The 19,462-nt window shown below is 45.1% G+C and overlaps 1 protein-coding gene and 1 long non-coding RNA gene across 2 annotated transcripts; one reads left to right on the top strand and one right to left on the bottom strand.

The window, feature by feature from the left end:
* The first annotated feature begins 695 nt into the window (after positions 1-695).
* On the top strand, positions 696-7,253 carry Tal2 (TAL bHLH transcription factor 2). Its single transcript, NM_001109462.1, has 2 exons — positions 696-763; positions 6,152-7,253. The coding sequence occupies exon 2, from the start codon at positions 6,162-6,164 to the stop codon at positions 6,486-6,488; it is 327 nt and encodes a 108-aa protein (NP_001102932.1). The 5' UTR covers positions 696-763; positions 6,152-6,161; the 3' UTR covers positions 6,489-7,253.
* LOC134478974 (uncharacterized) lies at positions 4,328-19,260 on the bottom strand. Its single transcript, XR_010051811.1, has 2 exons — positions 18,829-19,260; positions 4,328-6,663 (listed from the first exon to the last, which is right to left on the bottom strand). It is a non-coding gene; the product is annotated as an uncharacterized LOC134478974 (long non-coding RNA).
* Positions 19,261-19,462: the final 202 nt, after the last annotated feature.

Genomic DNA, 19,462 nt, shown 5'->3' on the forward strand with positions numbered 1-19,462 from the left:
TCATTATCTAAATCAGGGCGGCTTCAGATGCCCCATCCTCTTGCTTGGCCTTGCAGATGTTATTACATCTGTATGCTTAGTTTTGAATGAAATGGAAAGCCACCGAAGAGTTTAGATCTCAGAATCTGACAGAAGTCTGACTAGGGTTTTCTCAGGTCATTCTGGAAGATACAGGACAGAGGAAGGGAGACAAGAACAGAGTCCCTCCATCCCTGAAACAACCATTCCCTGTGCTGACCAACAGGAAAAACTAGACCAGACCCTTATATGAACCCACAGTCTGTGTCCAGTGCGATGCTTTTAAATTTTGCTCTGTGTCTGCATTTCCTGGGGTAGTTGGTAAAATTGCAGGTCACAGCCCTCATCTCTCAAACTCATTAAGGGGATCTGGAGGTAGCCATTTGGATCGGACTACACCTGCCCTGGTGTTTGTAGAAGTACCCGGGGAGTTAGCAAGAGTCCGAGGTATTGGGATGCTTGCCTGTAAGAGGAGGTTGGAAACAGCAACCCCTCCCCTAAAGCCTCAGACAAAGAGGGGACCCTCTTCCTCCACTGCTCCTTGGCTGCTGCACTTGGGAGGGCTGACGGGGCAAGGTGGGGAGGGACTGGAGGGAGTCCTCGGCTGGAAGCCCCCCTCCTGCCTCCAGACAAAGGGTGGTGTCCTATAAAGGCTGTGGCAGAGACCCTGCGTCCAGGCGAGGGCGCACACAGACAGGCGCTGCGACAACTGCGACCGCGCCAGCTCCCAGCTCCTGGCAAGAAGGTGCGTTGACTTAGGGGAGTGGGAGCAGCTACTGAGGGGACTCTGGGTGACCCGGGAACTTTCGGCGGGACAGTGGCAATAGCGCGGCTCTTGGGAAGCTGGTCCGGACTCCTAACGCATGTTGTCAAACCCGTTTTAGCTGGAACGCAGAAACAGTTCCTTCCATCCCAGGGTTCTTTATCTCAACCCCAGATCTGTTAGCGACCCTCTGAGACTTGGCAGATCTGAAATTTCGACCACTAGATGTTTTCCCAGCCTCCCGAAATAATGTATATGGGCAGGTCAATGGTTTGCTACCGTGGGTGAGATAACTTATTCTTTTTAAGGGTGGAGAAGGGATAGATAGGAAATGAGGGTTCATAGACAAGCGGCACACTGGACAAAATGTGCGGAGGAGTCAAGTGTAGGCAGGCTGCGAGGCGCTGGTGTGAAGTGCGCCTCAGAACCGAAGTCCCGGGCACATGAAAGCTATTAGTCCGCAGCCCACAAAGCGTATCCAGTGAGTCCTACTGACTCAAAGCTTAACGTGGGGCTGCTTAAGAGAGACAAGCTTGCCCATAGTATAGTATGTATAGCGGGTGCTAAAATGTGAGTGTGTATGTGTATGTGTGAGCGAGGATGGGGTGTACACCTCAGACCAGCAGTGATGGGGAGTGGGTTGGGTTAAGTAGATAGGTAGGGACCTTCCTTGTACTGTTAACTTTTTAATTATTTTTTGAACTGGCATGGGCTAACTTTTTAAAAATCAACGTATAAGGTGTTAGGTATTGCTGTAACAGTTTCAAATAAACTGTGTTTTAGTCGTTTCCTTCTCTCATCTCACTGCCCTCTACCCTCATACCATTCCCACACACACACACACACACACCTTGTAACCTTCCCCGGTAAATCTTGCTGGCTTGGTGCTTTTTCCTTAAGAGAGCAGAGCAGTGCCTGGTGTTGGCTGTCAGACCCCATCCATCCTCTGTTCAGCTTTCCAAACTGCTGCCCAGCTCTCTCTCTCTCTCTCTCTCTCTCTCTCTCTCTCTCTCTCTCTGGACCAAGTCTTAAGAGACAAACACACGGATTGGGTTGGGTTGCAGGAGATAAACTGAAAACCCTAAGAACAAAAGAGCTGTTTGAGCCTGAAGGCCTGGGGCTAGCCATGTATGCAGTGAGCTTTGGACTTTTGTGCCTTTCTAGATGACCTGGGTTTTGTGTCCAGGAGCTGCGGGCACCAAAGAGCAGCAATTAGCAGCATGATCTCCTCTTGGAGGATCGCCATTTTCTCCAGTTAATGGGCTACTCTCTGGTGACCATATAATAAACTTACAGTTTATTTAACATAGCATTAGTCCAGGCGCTTTCTACAGCCCCCATGCCTTAGTGAGATAGTTCATCCAGGCAGGCCTTAAGCGTATGATCCTTTTTATTTCCTTAACGTTTTTATGTGTATGGGTATGTATCTGTGCCTGACTTTCCTGGCTGGCACCCAGACGAGGAGGCTGATTCTTCTGGAGTTAGAGTTACAGACAACTATGAGCTGCCAAGTAGCTACTGGGAATTGAACTCCAGTCCTCTGAATGAACAGCCAGTGCTTGTACCTACTGAGCCATCTCGCCAGACCTTTTGCACCATTATTATTATTTTTTTTTTTTTGGTTCTTTTTTTCCGGAGCTGGGGACCGAACCCAGGGCCTTGCGCTTCCCAGGCAAGCGCTCTACCACTGAGCTAAATCCCCAACCCCCTTTTGCACCATTATTAACTCGAGTCTCTAACCCCTACATACCTAGGGATGTGTGGCTAGAATTCAAGAGTCCCGTGAACTTGAGTAAGGAGACATTGGATCTTTAATTCTATTAACATTTATTCTAAATGTAGCATTTATTTTATTTATAAACATAGGTGATTAAATGTATTAATATCAACATGGTTTTAAATAAAGTAAACAATTTTGGGTTCTCTCCTTGGAATAACAACTTTAAATGTGTTAAATACGAGACACCAGACAGGGGGAAATAAGCAGTTGTATTTAGTAGCTGTTCAGATACTTTAAGATACGATACAGTAGCAAAGTTTTATCCTAACACAAGGTAGTGGTGGCAAACTTGTCACCAGTGGAGGTCCTGGATGCTAGCATGTCACACCCCAGATGTTGCAGATCGTTTCTTAAAAGTTTCAAATGTCACTCCTTAGGAATTTTGGTAATATGTGTAGTTTTTAATGTGTTAAAAATTAAGCAAATGCATTGCCCTTTTACACTTTTATTTTAGTATTTAAATAACTAACTACTAAGTATAACCAACTAATCTTTGTATCTCCGTACTTTTAACTTATGCATTCACAATTTTGACAAATGAACCAATATGTATTTAAAATCATCATTCTGAGTGGACTGCAAACCCGGGCTTCCCTAGACCACCAAAAAAATTCACGGAGAGGAAAAAGAAAAAGCTAACGAACCCTAACGTAGTGAGAGTCGTCAGTTGTGACATTGGTGCTTGCCTGGCCCTTGTTTCCACATCTCTCCATGGCATCTGGTGTGGGATTTTTTTCCCTCTCTTCTGTTGCTTTGAAATCAACATTAGAGGCAATCAGACCTTGCAACTGGAAAAACACTAAATGTAATTTTCCTTTGATTTAAGAAGTACTGCAGCAATTTTCCAGTGGCCTCTATTTTGAGCTTTTCCAGCTTGTTAAGTCACTGATTTCTATTTCCCCCGTGGAGAAGGAGAGTAAAACACTCGAGGCTAAATCAACAAGTAATTACCAAGCATCCCTAGGATGGCAGGCTACATTTTAGAAGAGTCTTTTCTTTTCTTTTTTTTTTTTTTCTTTTCTTTTCCCCCCTACTGTTCCTTCTGTCCGGCTAGTACAATGGGCTCCAGCCCTCTTAGAAAAACACCACAACCAGTTTATCCTGCCTAATCCTCTCCTCCCAGCTTGAAAAGGACCCCCTCCCCACACAGGACTAGAGTTGACTTGGCTGTGAGCTAAGCCCTCTTTTGATAAGACAACTTTGCCCCCTCAGTCCTGGCCTGCTCTGGTGTGAACAAAACCTGATAATTTTCTTTCTGTCTTCAAGTCCTCTTGATCTGGGTGAAGGCGAAGTTTTCTGCTTCAGGTATAGTTGGGATAAATTTCTGGCAGCATACTTTCATTGTAGAACCAAAAAGCCAACGTATTCAGAAATGACTCAGGCTAGATACAAGATAATAGGGCAGTATACCCTTCTTACCAGGAAGAGACCTAGTCTACACATCTGTTTTCCAGGGAGATGTGGTCTCTTGGAAGTAGTCTCTACCATGTAGATGTTTCTCTGCGGCTACAAGGCTATTTTCCTCCCTTAGGTAAACAAAAGGCAGTTAGCTCCGGAAGGTACAATGAAGTCATACTCCAACTCAGGAGGAAGTCTTGAACCCTCCTCCACAGGGTGCCAGAAGTTGAAAATACACATTGAAAATGTATTTGACACACCTGACTTATAGAAGATCGTTAACTTAGACTAGCCTACTCAAATGTGCTCAGAACACTTACATTGGCCTACAGTTGGGTGCAATTACCAGAGTCCATTTGATAAGAAAGTAGGATATGTCACATATAATTTATTGAATATCCCAGTCCTCAAACCACTGACAACACAGTACGGGCGCTGTTGCTTACTCCAGGGATGCCACAGCTGACAGCTGCAGTTGATCCTAGCATCTCCAGAGAGTACTGTGTTATGCTATGAAGACTCTTAGACAGTCAGGGTTAGGAGGAGGCTGGGTAGAGCTGGTCCCTTTTTCAGCTCTAGAGATGAACCTCAGGCCTCCCTCACGTGTGCTACAGGCAAGTGCTCTTGCCCAGGAAGGCCTAACTCACTCTGTAGCTCGAGGAGGCCTTGAGCTTGAAATCCTTAGCCTCCTAAGTAGCTAGGTCTGCAGGCCTGCACTGCCAGGCCCACTTTGGAGCAGTTCTTTAAAGAGACAGGAGAATGTGAGGAGGAGATTCAAGAACGAGGAAAGAGCATGAAAAGGTGTAGTGAATTAGCAATACGCATCACTCTTGGGAGGGGACAGAAGGGCTGAGTGTCCTGGGAAGCTAAGGCTGGAGTCAGCAGTGAACCACAAACAGCAGGCTTCCCATGGCTGAGCTTTGATTTACTTGCCAGTCTGTCATGATGGTTCCCATTAAAATGCACTATTCCATGAGGGAGGAAGCGGGTCTGTGCCTCCAACAGTTAAAGATGGCAAGCGAGACTTGGCAGTTTTCGATGCTCCTTCCTGATGTGGAAAAGGTCAGCGATGGCAATGCCAGGAAGTCCAGGTGTCCTCTGGACGCCCATGCCACAGACCACAGGTGCCTGCCTAGCACCTTTTCGTTCTTCTCAGGCTGAACACCCTCACGTCTGCTTTCAGAGATCTGATTATCTCAGCCCTTTCTCACCCTGCTCACAGTCCTCCAGATGTGAACATTCTAGCCATTGGAGTTTGGAGCCCAGTTCTCCATACGAGGTCGGCTGAAGCTGCCCCATCTTCTCCAATCCAAATATCATTTTATTTCTCCATTCTTTTTTTTTTAAAGATTTATTTATTTACTTTGTATATGAGTACACTGTAGCTGTCTTCAGACACACCAAAAGAGGGCATCGGATTCCATTACAGATGGTTGTGAGCCACCATGTGGTTGCTGGGATTTGAACTCAGGACCTCTGGAAGAACAGCCAGTGCTCTTAACCACCGAGCCATCTCTCCAGCCCCCTTATTTCTCCATTCTTAAAAGTGCTCAATACACCGCACATTCGCATCCGACACTCCGTGGGCTAAGCATGGATTTTAGTCACACATGTGCACGATCCTATACTGTAGATGATTTTGGTCCATGGGGAGAGATGATGGGTCGTGAAGGAGGCAGTGGGGTCGGAGACGTAGCTTAGTTGAAGTAATGCATGAAGCCCTGGGTTCAACCCCCGACATGCATAAACCAAAATAATGGAGACTCATGCCTGGAACCCCAGCCTTCAGGATGTGAAGGCAAGAGAATCAGACGTTCAAGATCGTCCTTGGCTATATAGTAAGGTTGAGGCTGTCCCAGAATACACAGGATCCCGCCTCAAAAAGATGGGAGATGGGGGATGACGAGTGCAGGGAAAGGACTAGTTGCAGTTCTGTAACGGTGACTGCAAAATAATCAGGGAGAGAGGGCTACAGTGTGCTGGTCTTTTGCCTCCTCTTCTTCCAACTGTTTTCTTCTTAAAAAAAGACATTTCCAAAATTTTTTAGTCAAAATGGATCTCCTAAAATCCATTTAGTATGAAAGTATGAGCTGAGAAAAGCTAACACGGCAGGTTCTTGGGAGAACACGCGATTTTAACTGTGCCTCTTACAAGGTCTTGGCGACCAAAGCCTCTTTTCTTTCCCATCGCAGGAACCCGGACATGACCAGAAAGATCTTCACAAACACCAGGGAGCGATGGAGGCAGCAGAGTGTTAACAGCGCCTTTGCCAAGCTGAGGAAACTCATCCCCACTCACCCTCCAGACAAGAAGCTGAGCAAAAACGAGACACTTCGCTTGGCAATGAGGTATATCAACTTCTTGGTCAAGGTCTTGGGCGAGCAAAGCCTGCAGCAAACAGGAATCGCTGCTCAGGGAAACATTCTGGGGCTCTTTCCCCACAAGCCCCACCTGCCGGATGTGGGTGAGAGCTCTCTACTGAATGGCTACCGGGTTTCTTCCCCTGGCCCAAGCCATGGCGCTCCCTAGGGTGGCTGTGACAGTCAGTCCTCAGGGCAGCACTAGTTAGAGTCACGTGGTGTCATGCTGTGGAGAGGTATGACTCAGGGAGTGACTGGGACAGCAGCTGAGAGCTGAAAGGAGACTTGAGCAATATTGCTCTGGTCCCATTATCCCAGAACTTCAGGCAGGCCGCCGAACGTTTCTAAAACAAAACAAAACAGAAACACAGAGAAACAAAACAGCCATAACTTTAAAACTGCTGCCTCGCCCATGACGTCGGCAATGAGGATTACCTTATACTGGATCCCAGATGAAAGGACAAAGCTTGTTGCCCTCTGAATATATTTAAAAGTTTACTTTGAAAAGGGAGACATGTTTCGTTGAGGGTAAATACAATAAATGTTAAGACTGATGAATGAAGAGATGAAGAGGTGGAGGAAGAGCCACTATGGAAACTAACCTGGGAGAGCCATGAGGCCCTCTCTGGAGGGATGTCCCTCTGGAACAGAGCGGTGAGGATTATGAGTGTGGAAAGGCTCCATATTCTTCAGCCTCTATGGAATCATGATATTTGACTTCAGTTGAGCCTTTGATACATACACCGTCTCTGACACCAAATTTCATCCATGTAAGGGGAAAAAAACCTTGCTAGCTTACGAACTGAACCTCATCGCTTTCTTATAAAAGTTAGCTAAAATGAGTGAGTTTGATACACTTGATATCGACACTTTTAATTTAGCCCAAATTCATGCTGACTTAAGTCCTGCAAAGTTGAATAGTTATGAAAATCCAAATAGTGCCATTTTCTGATTCACTGAGAGTAAACAATAGAAATAGAACACCAGATACTAATGTACTTGTGCATTTGACTTTGTCTTCCTGTGTCCCACAGAGCATTCGTTCATTCTTAAGCTGGGGCAGGGTAGCGCGCAGTACATCAGTAGCTCACTGTGGATCTTGCAATCATCACCACACCCACCCTGGTCCTGATGGTGCCTGGTCTCAGAGATAAGTCCGGCCCCAAATGCAGACAACGGCTATCTCTGGAACATTTTATTTCCCCAAAGTATTTTTGGTTTTATAATCTTTTGAATTACACGTAGGAAAATCTATGGATTGTGGTTATGAATTTCTGTTATCTACACAATATAGAGATTTAAGATTCTTTGTCTCTCTAGAAAGTATTTTGTTTATAAGTAACAAACAAGGTCACTACATCACTTAGGTCAATTTAACCGACGTATTTATAGAACAACGGGTTTCCCTCTAAGTCCTTTATTTAACGTGCACTTGATTAATTTCCACACAGAAACAGCATAGATGGGAGGCAGGTGAGCACAGAGGCACCTGAGTGTGTATCATTCTTAGCAGCCTGGGGAGACTCCAGCTTGTTCCCAAATTACCAAACAATGGGACATTTAAATGTTTTTGTGGTAGCTGTCAGCTAACTATACCAGCCTCTCACCTGGCATTAATAAAAACAACACATTTGACTGTAACTTCGCTTCTTTGAATGTGAGGAAGGCAGGAGGACCTCTATCCCTAAATGCAGAGTTTTTGTGTGATACACAGAACACACTTTTTCCTGCTTGCTGGGGCTTTTGTCTGTGCTCAGAGAGGGCCTCCCCTGAAACGCTACAAGGACACAAATGACATGAGGAGACTGGGCTACAATTGCATTAAATGAGGGGGTGATTATTTCAAGAACCCCTAGAGGAAGTCCTTCCATAGATGAGTAAATCTTAGCAGTATTATCATATGTGATGTACTTCTTAAAATACTTATTCACCTTAAAATTTCTATACCAGGTTTTATTAAATTAACATCTGTCAAAGAAGAAGATTGTTATCACACGAGGTCCAAAACCTAGTGACGATATATGCGAGACTGGAAGTTCAATCAAAACGCTGTGTGGTTTTCTCTTGTGGCTTCATGTCAAGGCATGGTGGTTCTAGCAGCGAGATTTCATAGTTCAAACGCATTCTAGTACACCAGGTGCTACATCTGTTGATGGTCATTCGAGTCTACCAGAAGAGTTAAGCCAAATATTTTAACTATGCTTCTCTGTTTCTTGAACTAAAGTGAGTGTTTGGTCTTCTTTAGACCATAATGGCAATGTTTAGCAACCACATCCAAGCAGGACCTTGCTTTATACAGACTGTCTGCTTGGTCTCCATTTCATGGAGAAGGAAAAAGGCCCAGGGGGTTTCAGAATGACTTTCCAAAGGTCTTGGGGCCGTCAGCAGAGGTCTGGGACACAGATGCTTGTCTCTTGAACCTCTCTAGCCTTTCTATGGAGCTGATCAGTCAATGTGTATTTGGGGTTGAAAAAAACAAAAGCGACTTATCATTACGCTAATCTTTTCCTGAAAGCATTTAGTAATCTTTATATGCTCTTTGTGATGGGAAATTATCATGCTTTGTAGAATGTGAGTAGATGTGTCAACCAAAGATTTTTTAATCTGTTAGTGTGTTTTGTCAGTTCTTGGCCATTGGTTATAATTTGTTATTTAACTGTTAATTTATTACAAATAAATTATTTAAGAAAATAAATTGTCCTTTAATTTTTAGGTATAATTTCATCAACATACTAAGCATATCCACACACCTCTCCACTTTTATGGTCTCTGTCCTGAAAAAACAAAAAACAAAAAACAAAACAAAACCTTTCCATAGTCCTTAGTTTAGAAAAAAAAAATAGCATCAACTGACATCTCTTCCTTCTACCCACATCCTCCCAGCAACATACTATCTTCTTTCCCTCCCCTTCCCCATCCCTTCCCCTCCCTGCCCTCCCTTTCCCCATCCCTTCGTCTCCCCTCCTGTCCCCTTCCACACTCCTTCCCCTCCTCTCCCCTTCCCTTCCCCTCCCCTTTCCCTCCCTGTCCCTTTCCCTGCCCCTTCCCCTCCCTTCTCCTGCCCTCCCCTTCCCTGCCCTTTCCCCTCCTTTCCCATCCCCTTCCCTTCCCTTCCCCTCCCCTTCCCATCCCCTTCTCCATCTCTTCCCAGTCCCCTTCTCTACCCCCCTTCCCCTCTCCTTTCCTTCCCCTCCCCTTCCCCACCCCTTCCCCATCCTGTCTCCTGCACTCCCCTTCCCTGCCCCTCTCCTACCCCTTCCCCTCCCTTCTCATCCCCTTCCCCACCCTTCTCCCCTCCCCTTCCCATTCTTTCCCTTTCTTTGACTGTTTCACCACACCTGGTAGTCTTGAGCTCGTGATCAAGAAGCATAGTCAGCCTCTTTTACACTGGGATTACAGCCAGGCACCACTACACCTGGTTCATGGCTTCCTAATTGTGCTCAAATTACAGCTGTGGTCAGATCGCCTCCCTGCTACCAAACTCTCAGTGCACCATCTACCTTGCAAGAACAAGGCTAGCTGCAAGCCTGATCCCATCATACAAATAAAGGGGCTTTGCCCAGTGACCCATTTCTCCTCCTCCTCCTCCTCCCATTAGCCTGTGCTTTCACATGCTTATTCCTCTACTTGCTTCTCCACCCAAGTCAAAGCTCACATACGAACTAAAGCCTTCATGGTCGGTCTTAATGTGTAACCCCTACCCCCTTCCATATTTTACCCTCACCCCTTTTTGAGGCGGAGTCTCCCTCTGCAACTCAGGCTCACCTCAATCTCCAGCCCATCCTTGTTTCTCAGCCTCCCCAGTGGTTGGACTGCAAGCTTGAACCACCAAGCCCCTGGCTCATACATAGAGTCCTAGGTTTCTTCTATTCAATCCACGAACGCCTTCCTCATCTCCTTATCTGATTTACAACCCTCTTTTAATTTACCAGTTACACACACCTGTCTATATTCTCGGCCTTCTGAAAAGCTGAAATCCACTTGACTACAGGGATGGGTTCTCAGCTTTAATCCTCATCACAGCCCTGCAACTGGCCCCTACTTGCAAAATGTAAAAGTGATCCCAAGACTATCCATGTCAAGAATGTGCTTTATGTCAGACAACAGTGGCCCTCGCCTTTAATCCTAGCCCTCCGGAAGCAGAGGCAAGTAGATCTCTTGAGTTCGAGGCCAGCCTTGTCTACTGAGCTAGTTCTAGGACAGTCGGGGGTTCACAGAAAAACCAAAACCAACCAACCGAAGCAAAATGAAGAGAATATGAGAAAAGAACATACTTTGCTTTCCCTGCTTTCATCAGAGAACAAAGACAAGACAGTAAAATGAAGTTTCTCCCCCAGCCCAGATGCTCAGTCTTGTTGAGGTTTGGTCTTTTGCTGTATTGTAAGGCTAACTACTGGCCCCCAGGACCTGATTGCTCCCAGGAACTAGAGAGTGACATACCCCATGACCTTGCCCTGCAATCTGTCCCTGATTGTTGAATATAGAAGTCTTCATCTGATAGCTGGGCAGAATTGAGACAGGTGGGGTCTAGGAAGAACCACACGGAGGAGACAGGAAGGGGAAGACGCCACAGGGTAAGAATCTTGAAATCATGGCCATGAGGGCTTGTCAGTTAGAGTTAAGAACAGCCCAGATGGAACGTGGCAGGTCATATTGTGGATTTATTGGCAGGAAAATAAACACAATAGCATAGAGGGTAGATATCTGCCAAGCTCTAGTGCTGATTAAGGGCTTAATGTAAATATAAAGGTTGTGTGTCATTTATGCTGGAACTGAATGATCAAAGGCCGGCTAGAAGCCCCCGATTGAGAGTAAATATTTTCTACAGCACAGTCTAACATTTAACATTTCCCATAATTACCGTCCAAGAATATCCCTCACAACACCTGCCTTGTGAATGAATGTCATCACCTAAGAATGGCTTGGATGACCACAATAAGTATTAAATTATGCACAACTGGCATTGTCCTTAAGAAAGCAAAAGATGAAAGGGGTTGAGGATAACGGACAGCTTAACTGCTGACCCACAGGCCGAAGGTCAAAAGTCACATCCTTAGCTGAAAAGGTCAAAGGGCATGGAGGGGTCTGAAAGTCCTAGAGCAGTGCAAAGTGAGGGCTTTGCAGGCAGCAGGTGTTTAAGAAGGAATGCTAGCTAGAATGTCCTCCAAGCATCTCAGGCGACCGGGGTGGCAAGGTCTCCTGGAACCAATGTCATCCAGTGCCTCACTTGCAGCTTACTGGAAACAGACAGACATGTGTGGCTTCATTGTCTTTTCCTCGCTAATGGCCTGTTATAAAGAAGTTCTGCCAGGGGCTGGGGATTTAGCTCAGTGGTAGAGCGCTTACCTAGGAAGCACAAGGCCCTGGGTTCGGTCCCCAGCTCCGAAAAAAAAGAACCAAAAAAAAAAAAAAAAAAAAAAAAGAAGTTCTGCCTTTGTACAGAAGCCTCAGGTCCATAATTCACCAAACAACATTTACTGCAAGAATCTAAAAATGCTTCTTTTAAGAAATTTGCCTGGTAAGCTAATAAAAGGGACTGTTCATGGTCGCCACTAAAAAGGTTTCGGAGAATGTAGGATATAGTGGATATACTCCCATTATTTGACCTAAGTAACCATAAAAGAAATGTATAAAGGTATAATCTGAATTCTGGCCAGAGACATATGTCCATGAACTTAGTGCAGCTGACACTCCAGTAGTCCTAGCTATGATACAGCGAAGACAAAAGGGTTGCTTCAGTCCCAGAGTTTGCAACCTGTGCAGCCTAAGGAGACCTTTGTCTCTGGGGGTAGATTCTTGCTCAAGGAATTATAGATATGAATATTTCAGAATTATATGTGAGGAACACATGAATATAATAGTAAGAATAAGACTGACAAGGTTTTCACTTTCACTACCTGCCAAACACAGAACTCAAGCACTTCTCTTAATTTTCATGATAATATTATATTTGCTAATAACATTAATTGCATTCTGTTAATCACATTTACTTCTTTTTGTGGTCCTGAGGAGTGAACCCAGGATCTTGGGCATGTTTGGCAAGCACTCTGCCACTGAGCAACATCCCCAGCCCTAATTACAGACACATATAGTATGTCAATGTTATTGCTGCCATTTTACAGAGTATCCGAGAACATGGAAGTGTGCACGCTCACACTGCTGAACTGGAACTTCACTTCCAACTGTTTTCACACACAGTGAGTACATCCAGGGTGACTTTTCATAGCTGTTTACTTACACCCGCACCCTCAGTTCTTTTGACTCTAAGCACGTCCACAGAATCTCATGGCCAGGCACACTAAGGGGTAAATAAGCACCGGAGTCCCTAGGAAGACGTCTTAGAGTGTTCTGGAAGCACCAGGCTGTGGTGGACACCCACGGGCCTCTGAGTAGACAGCTGCGGCATCACATGGATGTCTTCAGTACCAAGGTGTTTCCGTGCTGCGCTCCTGTCCGGCGCTAACGTGAGATAGTTCTGGGTTTTCCAGTTCCAGCCTAAGCTCTGTTCTGCCTCTGCTCCCCTTGCTGCTCCATAATGGCAAACAGGGCAGATCAGGCCACTTTACACACTCATTTCATTTCCTTGTACCACACTGCCTCCAGCTCGCCTGCTGTCCCACTCCCAGCTCTTTACAGATGGAGAGATGGGAGGACTGAAGGGTTTGAGCAAAACGATCTCTTTGCTGGGTCTAAGATGACACTCTTGCTTTCTGTAAAACTTCTTTGTATCAGCTTTTTGGGGTGTGTGTGTGTGTGTGTGTGTGTGTGTGTGTTATTTTTTTTGGTCAGCTTATCATGTGCACTTAGGTTTGAAAGAACTAGAAAAAGAGGCCAGAGAGCTCTTGCAGAGGACTCAAGGTTCAGTTGCTGGTACCCACATAGCAGCAGCTCACAGCCATCTGGAACTCTAGTTCCAGGGGATCTGACATGCTTTTCTGGCTTATGTGGGCACCAGGTTTAAAAGTAGTGCATGTACATACATGTACATATATGCACATATGTATGCATAGTCTCCAGGCAAATGCTGATACACATAAAATAAAGTAAATATTTTGTTCTTCAGAGAGAGAGAGAGAGAGAGAGACTAAGCAAGAGCATAGAATTAGATAGAATTAGACTTCTTGAGTTCAGCAAAACTACCTTGTACATAGTCACACAACCACTGTGACCATGTTCTACCCTGGAGTTAGTGAAACGCGACGTTGAAATTACTTGCATCTACTCCAGAAGTCAGAGGATAATAACTTCAGTATATTTTTTAATATTTCACTAAATCAAGATTTAATTTTACTTTATATGTGTATATGTATGTATGTATGTATGTATGTGCACATATGTATAGTCTTGTGCTGTTTTCTTTCTGTGCATAGTGTATCTGAAAGAGAACAATTACACCATAAAATGGGATGCATGAACCCCCTCGAATTCGGTCTCAGTGCTGCACAGAGGGTGGATTTTAAAAGAGCTGTTGGCAAATGAGATGAGATACCTGGAAAATTCCTGGAAGGATTAGATACCAGTCACCTGAGTTGTAAAGGAATGCTATGTGTGTGCGTGTGCGTGCGCGCGCGTGTGCATGCATGCGTGCGTGCCTGGCAGCCCGCTCCACTCTCGTCTCTCTTCTCATAGGAACCAGTGAGTAGCTAGAGATGTTGGAGACAGGACCTGAGAGCTTAGATTCTCTTTAAACACTCTAGCGAAAGCCATGGAGATCCTGTAAGACCTTTGAAAATATTTTGAGGTTATAATTCACCCATAAGGTAGAAAATTGTGCTGAGGCTGGGGGATAGCTTGATGGTAGAGCACAGGGTTTGTGCTCTAAGTCCTAGGTTCAAGTTCCAACCCCTAAAACAAACAAACAAACAAACAAACATATAAACAACCCCTCCTTCTATTGAATATGACATGTAGGAACAGCTATTCTATTTATCCATCCATTCTCCCAATGTCCCAATTTTTCAGTGGACATATGCAAATAAAAGTACCTATTCTTTCTCCTCCCTCTTTCTTAATCTCCTAATACCATATCCCACAGTCTTATAAGTCACAGAGGACTTTCAGGATCTTTTTAACATCTGCATATGTATATAGAACAGTGTTCCTGTTAGCCGGGCTTCCACTAAGGTTACTGGAATGGCTCCAGTTTCGCTGCTACAAACAAGAGTGCAAAGGACTCCATCAACACACTTCTGTTTGCAAGCTCGCAGGTCCTGTGCAGGACAGTGAGGTCTTCGCAGTGATCCAGGTGTTTTCATTTCCACCCACTGTCACCTGCAGACAGCGTTGACAATCGCTGAGATTCTTGCCAACCTGACAAGTGACATGCTATCTAGATGCAGTTTCACTTGCATTTTCTTATCACGGGTGAGGAGGCATCATATGTTTATGGGTTGATTTATTTTTGTTCTCTGTCTTTTCTATTGATTTTTCATCCTTTTCTTCCCATTTTGGAAAATATTACATATGAAAGAGGTGAACCCCTCTTCTGTGGTGTGATCAATAAATATCCCCGCCAATGTTTGATTTATGTTATAGTTTTCATTTGTAGTGTTCATTTGTCATCAATAAGAATTTGATCATAGCTGGGCAGTGGTGGTACATGCCTTTAATCACAGCATATGAGAGGCAGAGGAAGGCAGTTTCTGAGTTCGAGGCAAGTCTGGTCTACAGAAAAAGTTCCAGGACAGACAGGGCTACCCAGAGAAACCCTGTCTTGAAGCAACCCCCCCACCCCAATGATTTTAAGGTTAAAATAGATTTCGTTGTTCCATATTTTGAGTCATAGGAGCTCTGCTTTACTCTGAGGCCTTTGCCCTTGAGTATTCATGATAAAATCTTGCAAGATCCTGTCTTTGATGTTTTTAATGAAAGAATAGTGTGAGGAAGAAGGTCTGCTGTGAACGGCCTCTCCCCATTAGTGAGAAGGACTTATTAAGGAGTTCAAGGTTCAGCCAGGGCTACACAATGAGACCCTGTCTAACATTCAGAAGGAGGAGAAGGGAGAAGAGGAGGAGGAAGTTATTAAAAGTTATGTGAAGAGCAGTTGAATAGAGAAAAATAACTGTCTTATTTAAAAAAAACAAATCTAGACTAGGTTCTAATGAAGAAGTGGTCCAAAGGCATGTTCCCTAGAGCTCTGACATAGGAATATGGAAGTCCTAGTCCAGTAGGTCTGTGACAGATCAACATTTCTTTCTTATAGAAATGATAGAATAGGGGCTGGAGAGATGGCTCAGAGGTTAAGCGCTCTGTCTGCTCTCCCAGAGGTCCTGAGTTCAATTCCCAGCAACCACATGGTGACTCACAACCATCTGTAATAGGATCTTCTGGCCTGCAGGCATACATGCAAGCAGAATGCTCTATACATAAAAAATAAACAAATCTTTTTAAAAAAGAAATGATAGAATAATATCCCCATGCTAGAAAAAAATTATCCCCAGGAAGAAGGTATCAACCAAAACAAAAAGGAAAAATGCACACAATGTCAGCTTTCTGTCATAGTGTTCAAACACCGGACCCGATTCGTGTATAAGGAGGAAAACTTTGTTTTGGCTCGTGCTTTTGGTGGTTTCAGACCATGGTCTCAAGTTCTCGTTGCTTTTAGACTTCTGAAACATTACACCATGGTGGAACACATGGAGGACGAAAGCTGTTGCAGGAACCAAGGAGAAAGAGAGGAGAGGACTAGTGCCCTAATATACCCTTTGAACTCCAGCCCCGTGAGATCCAATTTCCTCCAAACAGGCTCTGTCTCCTAAGGCTTCTACCAGATCTCAGCAGTGCCGTGCACTGGAGACCAAGCCTTTAAACCATGAGTCTCTGAGAGACACTACTGGTAGAAACTCTGCAGTGCAATGAATATTGAAATTGATGAGTTATATTAATATATTTCCTTATACTGTTGTAATCTTATTTAATCATAGTGTACTTTCATTTCCATGTGTGGTCAAATGACATTCTTTTTCTACATCTTGACCAGGATGTGAAATGTCTCTGAAAAGTCAGATTTTTTTTTAAAATAATAGACCCTTATTAAAATTTGTGTGGGAAGGCACAAAAGTGACTTGTCTGTGTGGAGTGCCTTGTCTGACTTAGGACACCCTGCTCCACTCCACTCTGGCGCCACACAGGGGCTTTTTGAAGGGATGTACAAAATCAGTTCCCCTGAAGCCTCTAGGAGAGTAATGAGCCCGCTCTTGCCGGCTGCCGTTGACTCTTTCCCCTGGACAGGAGAACTCAAGAGCTCACCTCCTATCAGACTAGGGTTATTTTGTTCCTTGCCTTCACAGAGCTTTTGAAATCAACTTGCAACCTATCCTTCGTTCCTGAGAGGATGTGGGCTGACTTCAAGAGGAGAGACGCTCATTATGGAAACTGAGGGGGCATATGAATTGGAGAAAATGACAGGGGTGGCAAAATGGAGGAGAGGTAGCTGCTGGGTCTCACGAGAGTCTGCACTCTGTTCATGGGGTTCATGATACAACCTTCTTGGACACACGGAGTAAATGGATCTGAACACAGGTTTGGGTTGAGAAGGAGTCAAAAGTATAAACGCCTGCAGGAACTATTAGTAACCCTCATCGTATGTGCACAGGGACAAGGATATTATAAATGCTGCCTTTATCCTTCTAACTGAGATTTAATGACTCTAGTCCTCAAGCTATGGTTACAAGAAGTTGTGACTTCCAAGAGCGTAGTAGGCAAACTTAAGACCAGGCCAGTGGGGGTTGGGGATTTAGCTCAGTGGTAGAGCACTTACCTAGAAAGCACAAGACCCTGGGTTCGGTCCCCAGCTCCCAAACAAAAACAAAAACAAAAACAAAAAAAAAAAAAAAAAAAAAACAACAACAAAAGACCAGGCCAGTGAACAGGAAGTGAACGAGGAAGCAAGGCGCTGAACCAGGTCTGCTTTATGGCAAAGGCAGGTTTTCTTTTACTCTCTTAGGCTTTTTAGAGGAGCACTGAGATGGCTGAGCAGTTTAAGGGGCTTCCCAAGTGAGCCTTGCAACACAATCTCAATCCTCCAACCCCTCAGACTCCAAGAACTGGTCTCCAGGCTCCTGGTGCCTGTGAGCATCCAGACCGAATTAAAAAAAAAAAAAAAAAAAAAAACCAAAAACCTCCCGCTCCCCAAACAGTCTGGCCACTGAACTACAGATCTACCTGTCCCGGTTTCCCCAGCACTATGATTAGAGATGTGAGCTGCCACATCGGCTTTTCATGTGGATGCTGGAGCTAATGAGACAGTCTAGTCAGCACGATGCCTGCTACCTAAACCTGAAGACCTGCGTTCAGATCCCGGCACCACGTCGAAAGCGGGGTGTGGCAGGCAGCGTATATCTATAACACTGATGCCAGGAAGGGCGGGTTCCTGGAGCTTTCAGACGATGGTTCTCAGCTAGCCAATCAATACGTGCTGAGTTCAGTGATAGAACCTGATTCTAAACACTGGATGGATGGATGGATGGATGGATGGATGGATGGATGGATGGACGGATGAATGGACGGACGAATGAATGAGATGGAGACTGATGGATAAAGACACCCAACACTGAGCTCTGGTCTCAACAGGCACACGTGGGCACAGGCACCCCCCCACACACTCGAGCACAAATACACACACTAACACACACACACACACACACACACACACACACACACACACACACACACACCACTTGATCGAGATTCAACATTTATTCTTGTGAACATGGAGTCATTTTTTGTTTCAAAATAATGACAAATTTGGTCATACCCACTAACTGTAGAGAAAACTGTGCTCAATCGATTTTCCTGACGTTGCTTATTAAAAGCCAGCTATTGGATCCCTTAGGTTATCTATTGTGGTTTTAAAATACAACAGCTGACGGTGACTCCCCCCATCTATAACACCACATAGTTTTTTCTTTCTATTTCTGTTTTTGTCTTTTCCAGAAGCAAAGGAAGGCTGCAGACGTCCATATTCAGAACCTACTAAAACCGAACACCCACTGAACTTGATTCCCTTCTCGAATAAAGTCAAGCCCTTATCAGTGTCTTGCAGAGATTCTCAGATGTTATCTCCGCAGGCCAGATTAGGAGGCACGCTCTCAGTGCTGAGTAGGAGCGAGCCAGTCACTCTCTTCTGTCAGCCGCCCTTGCTCCAGCAATCCAGATAAATCAATTAATAGAATGCAGAGCTGCCTTCTTGCCTTTTTCCTCCCCATGCTTCCCTCCCCAGGCTCCCCGGACCCCTCAGTCCCCTGTCTAATACCATCTGAGAGTCCTTATTTACAAGAGGGCTTGTGCAGGTGCAAGCATTCAGGCTGCCCGCAGTGGCCAACCTCTCCCCTCCTCTCCTCCGGGCTTCCCCCTTTGTGAGACACTTTTCTTTTCTGCCTTTCAGACCAAAGGCTGCCCTCACTGGCTAATCTAATCGGATTATGCTAATTTGTACTTCACAAACCTGAACAGCATAAGCAGGCTCTGCAGAGGAGAGAGAGGCACAATGACTTCCGCAGTAAACCTACCCCGAGAGAAATGTCGATCCTGTGTTCAGCCCCGCAAAGCTGCCCCTCTGGGAAGCCCACGGTTTAGAGCGTCTAGGCTCTGCAGTGCTAGTCATAATATGGCGCACAGCAGGCACAGACAGAGCCAGAGGGAAGGTACGGTTTCGCCTGGTGTGCAGTAAGCCCCTCTCCCCATTTGCTCGGTTACCCGCGTGGTTAATCAATACCTAACTGATAGAACTAAGGCTAAAATGCAATGCTACAAGCTGCCCGCGAAGGAGGATGCTGGGTTGTATGAGGGATGGTGCTCTGGGATGTAGGAAGTTGTCTGAGACTTACTTATTGCACTTCAGAACTTCAGCACCGGCTGGGAAAAATATATTTTAGGTACAGAAACTAGAAAACACGTCCACAGGATGATACACTTCCTCTCTTGTGTCTACCCTTGTGAAGCCAGCTCTGCGACTCATCTACAACCTTCTAGGAGTGATTTTTCTTTTCCTTTTTTCCTTTTTGTATGTGTGTGTGTGTGTGTGTGTGTGTGTGTGAGAGAGAGAGAGAGAGAGAGAGAGAGAGAGAGAGAGAGAGAGAGAGAGAATTTCTCTGTGTAGCCCTGGCTGTCCTGGAATTCACTCTGCAGACCAGGCTAGATTCA

The sequence above is a fragment of the Rattus norvegicus genome, chromosome 5 (assembly GCF_036323735.1).
Source record: "Rattus norvegicus strain BN/NHsdMcwi chromosome 5, GRCr8, whole genome shotgun sequence".
Taxonomy (NCBI): Eukaryota; Metazoa; Chordata; class Mammalia; order Rodentia; family Muridae; genus Rattus; species Rattus norvegicus.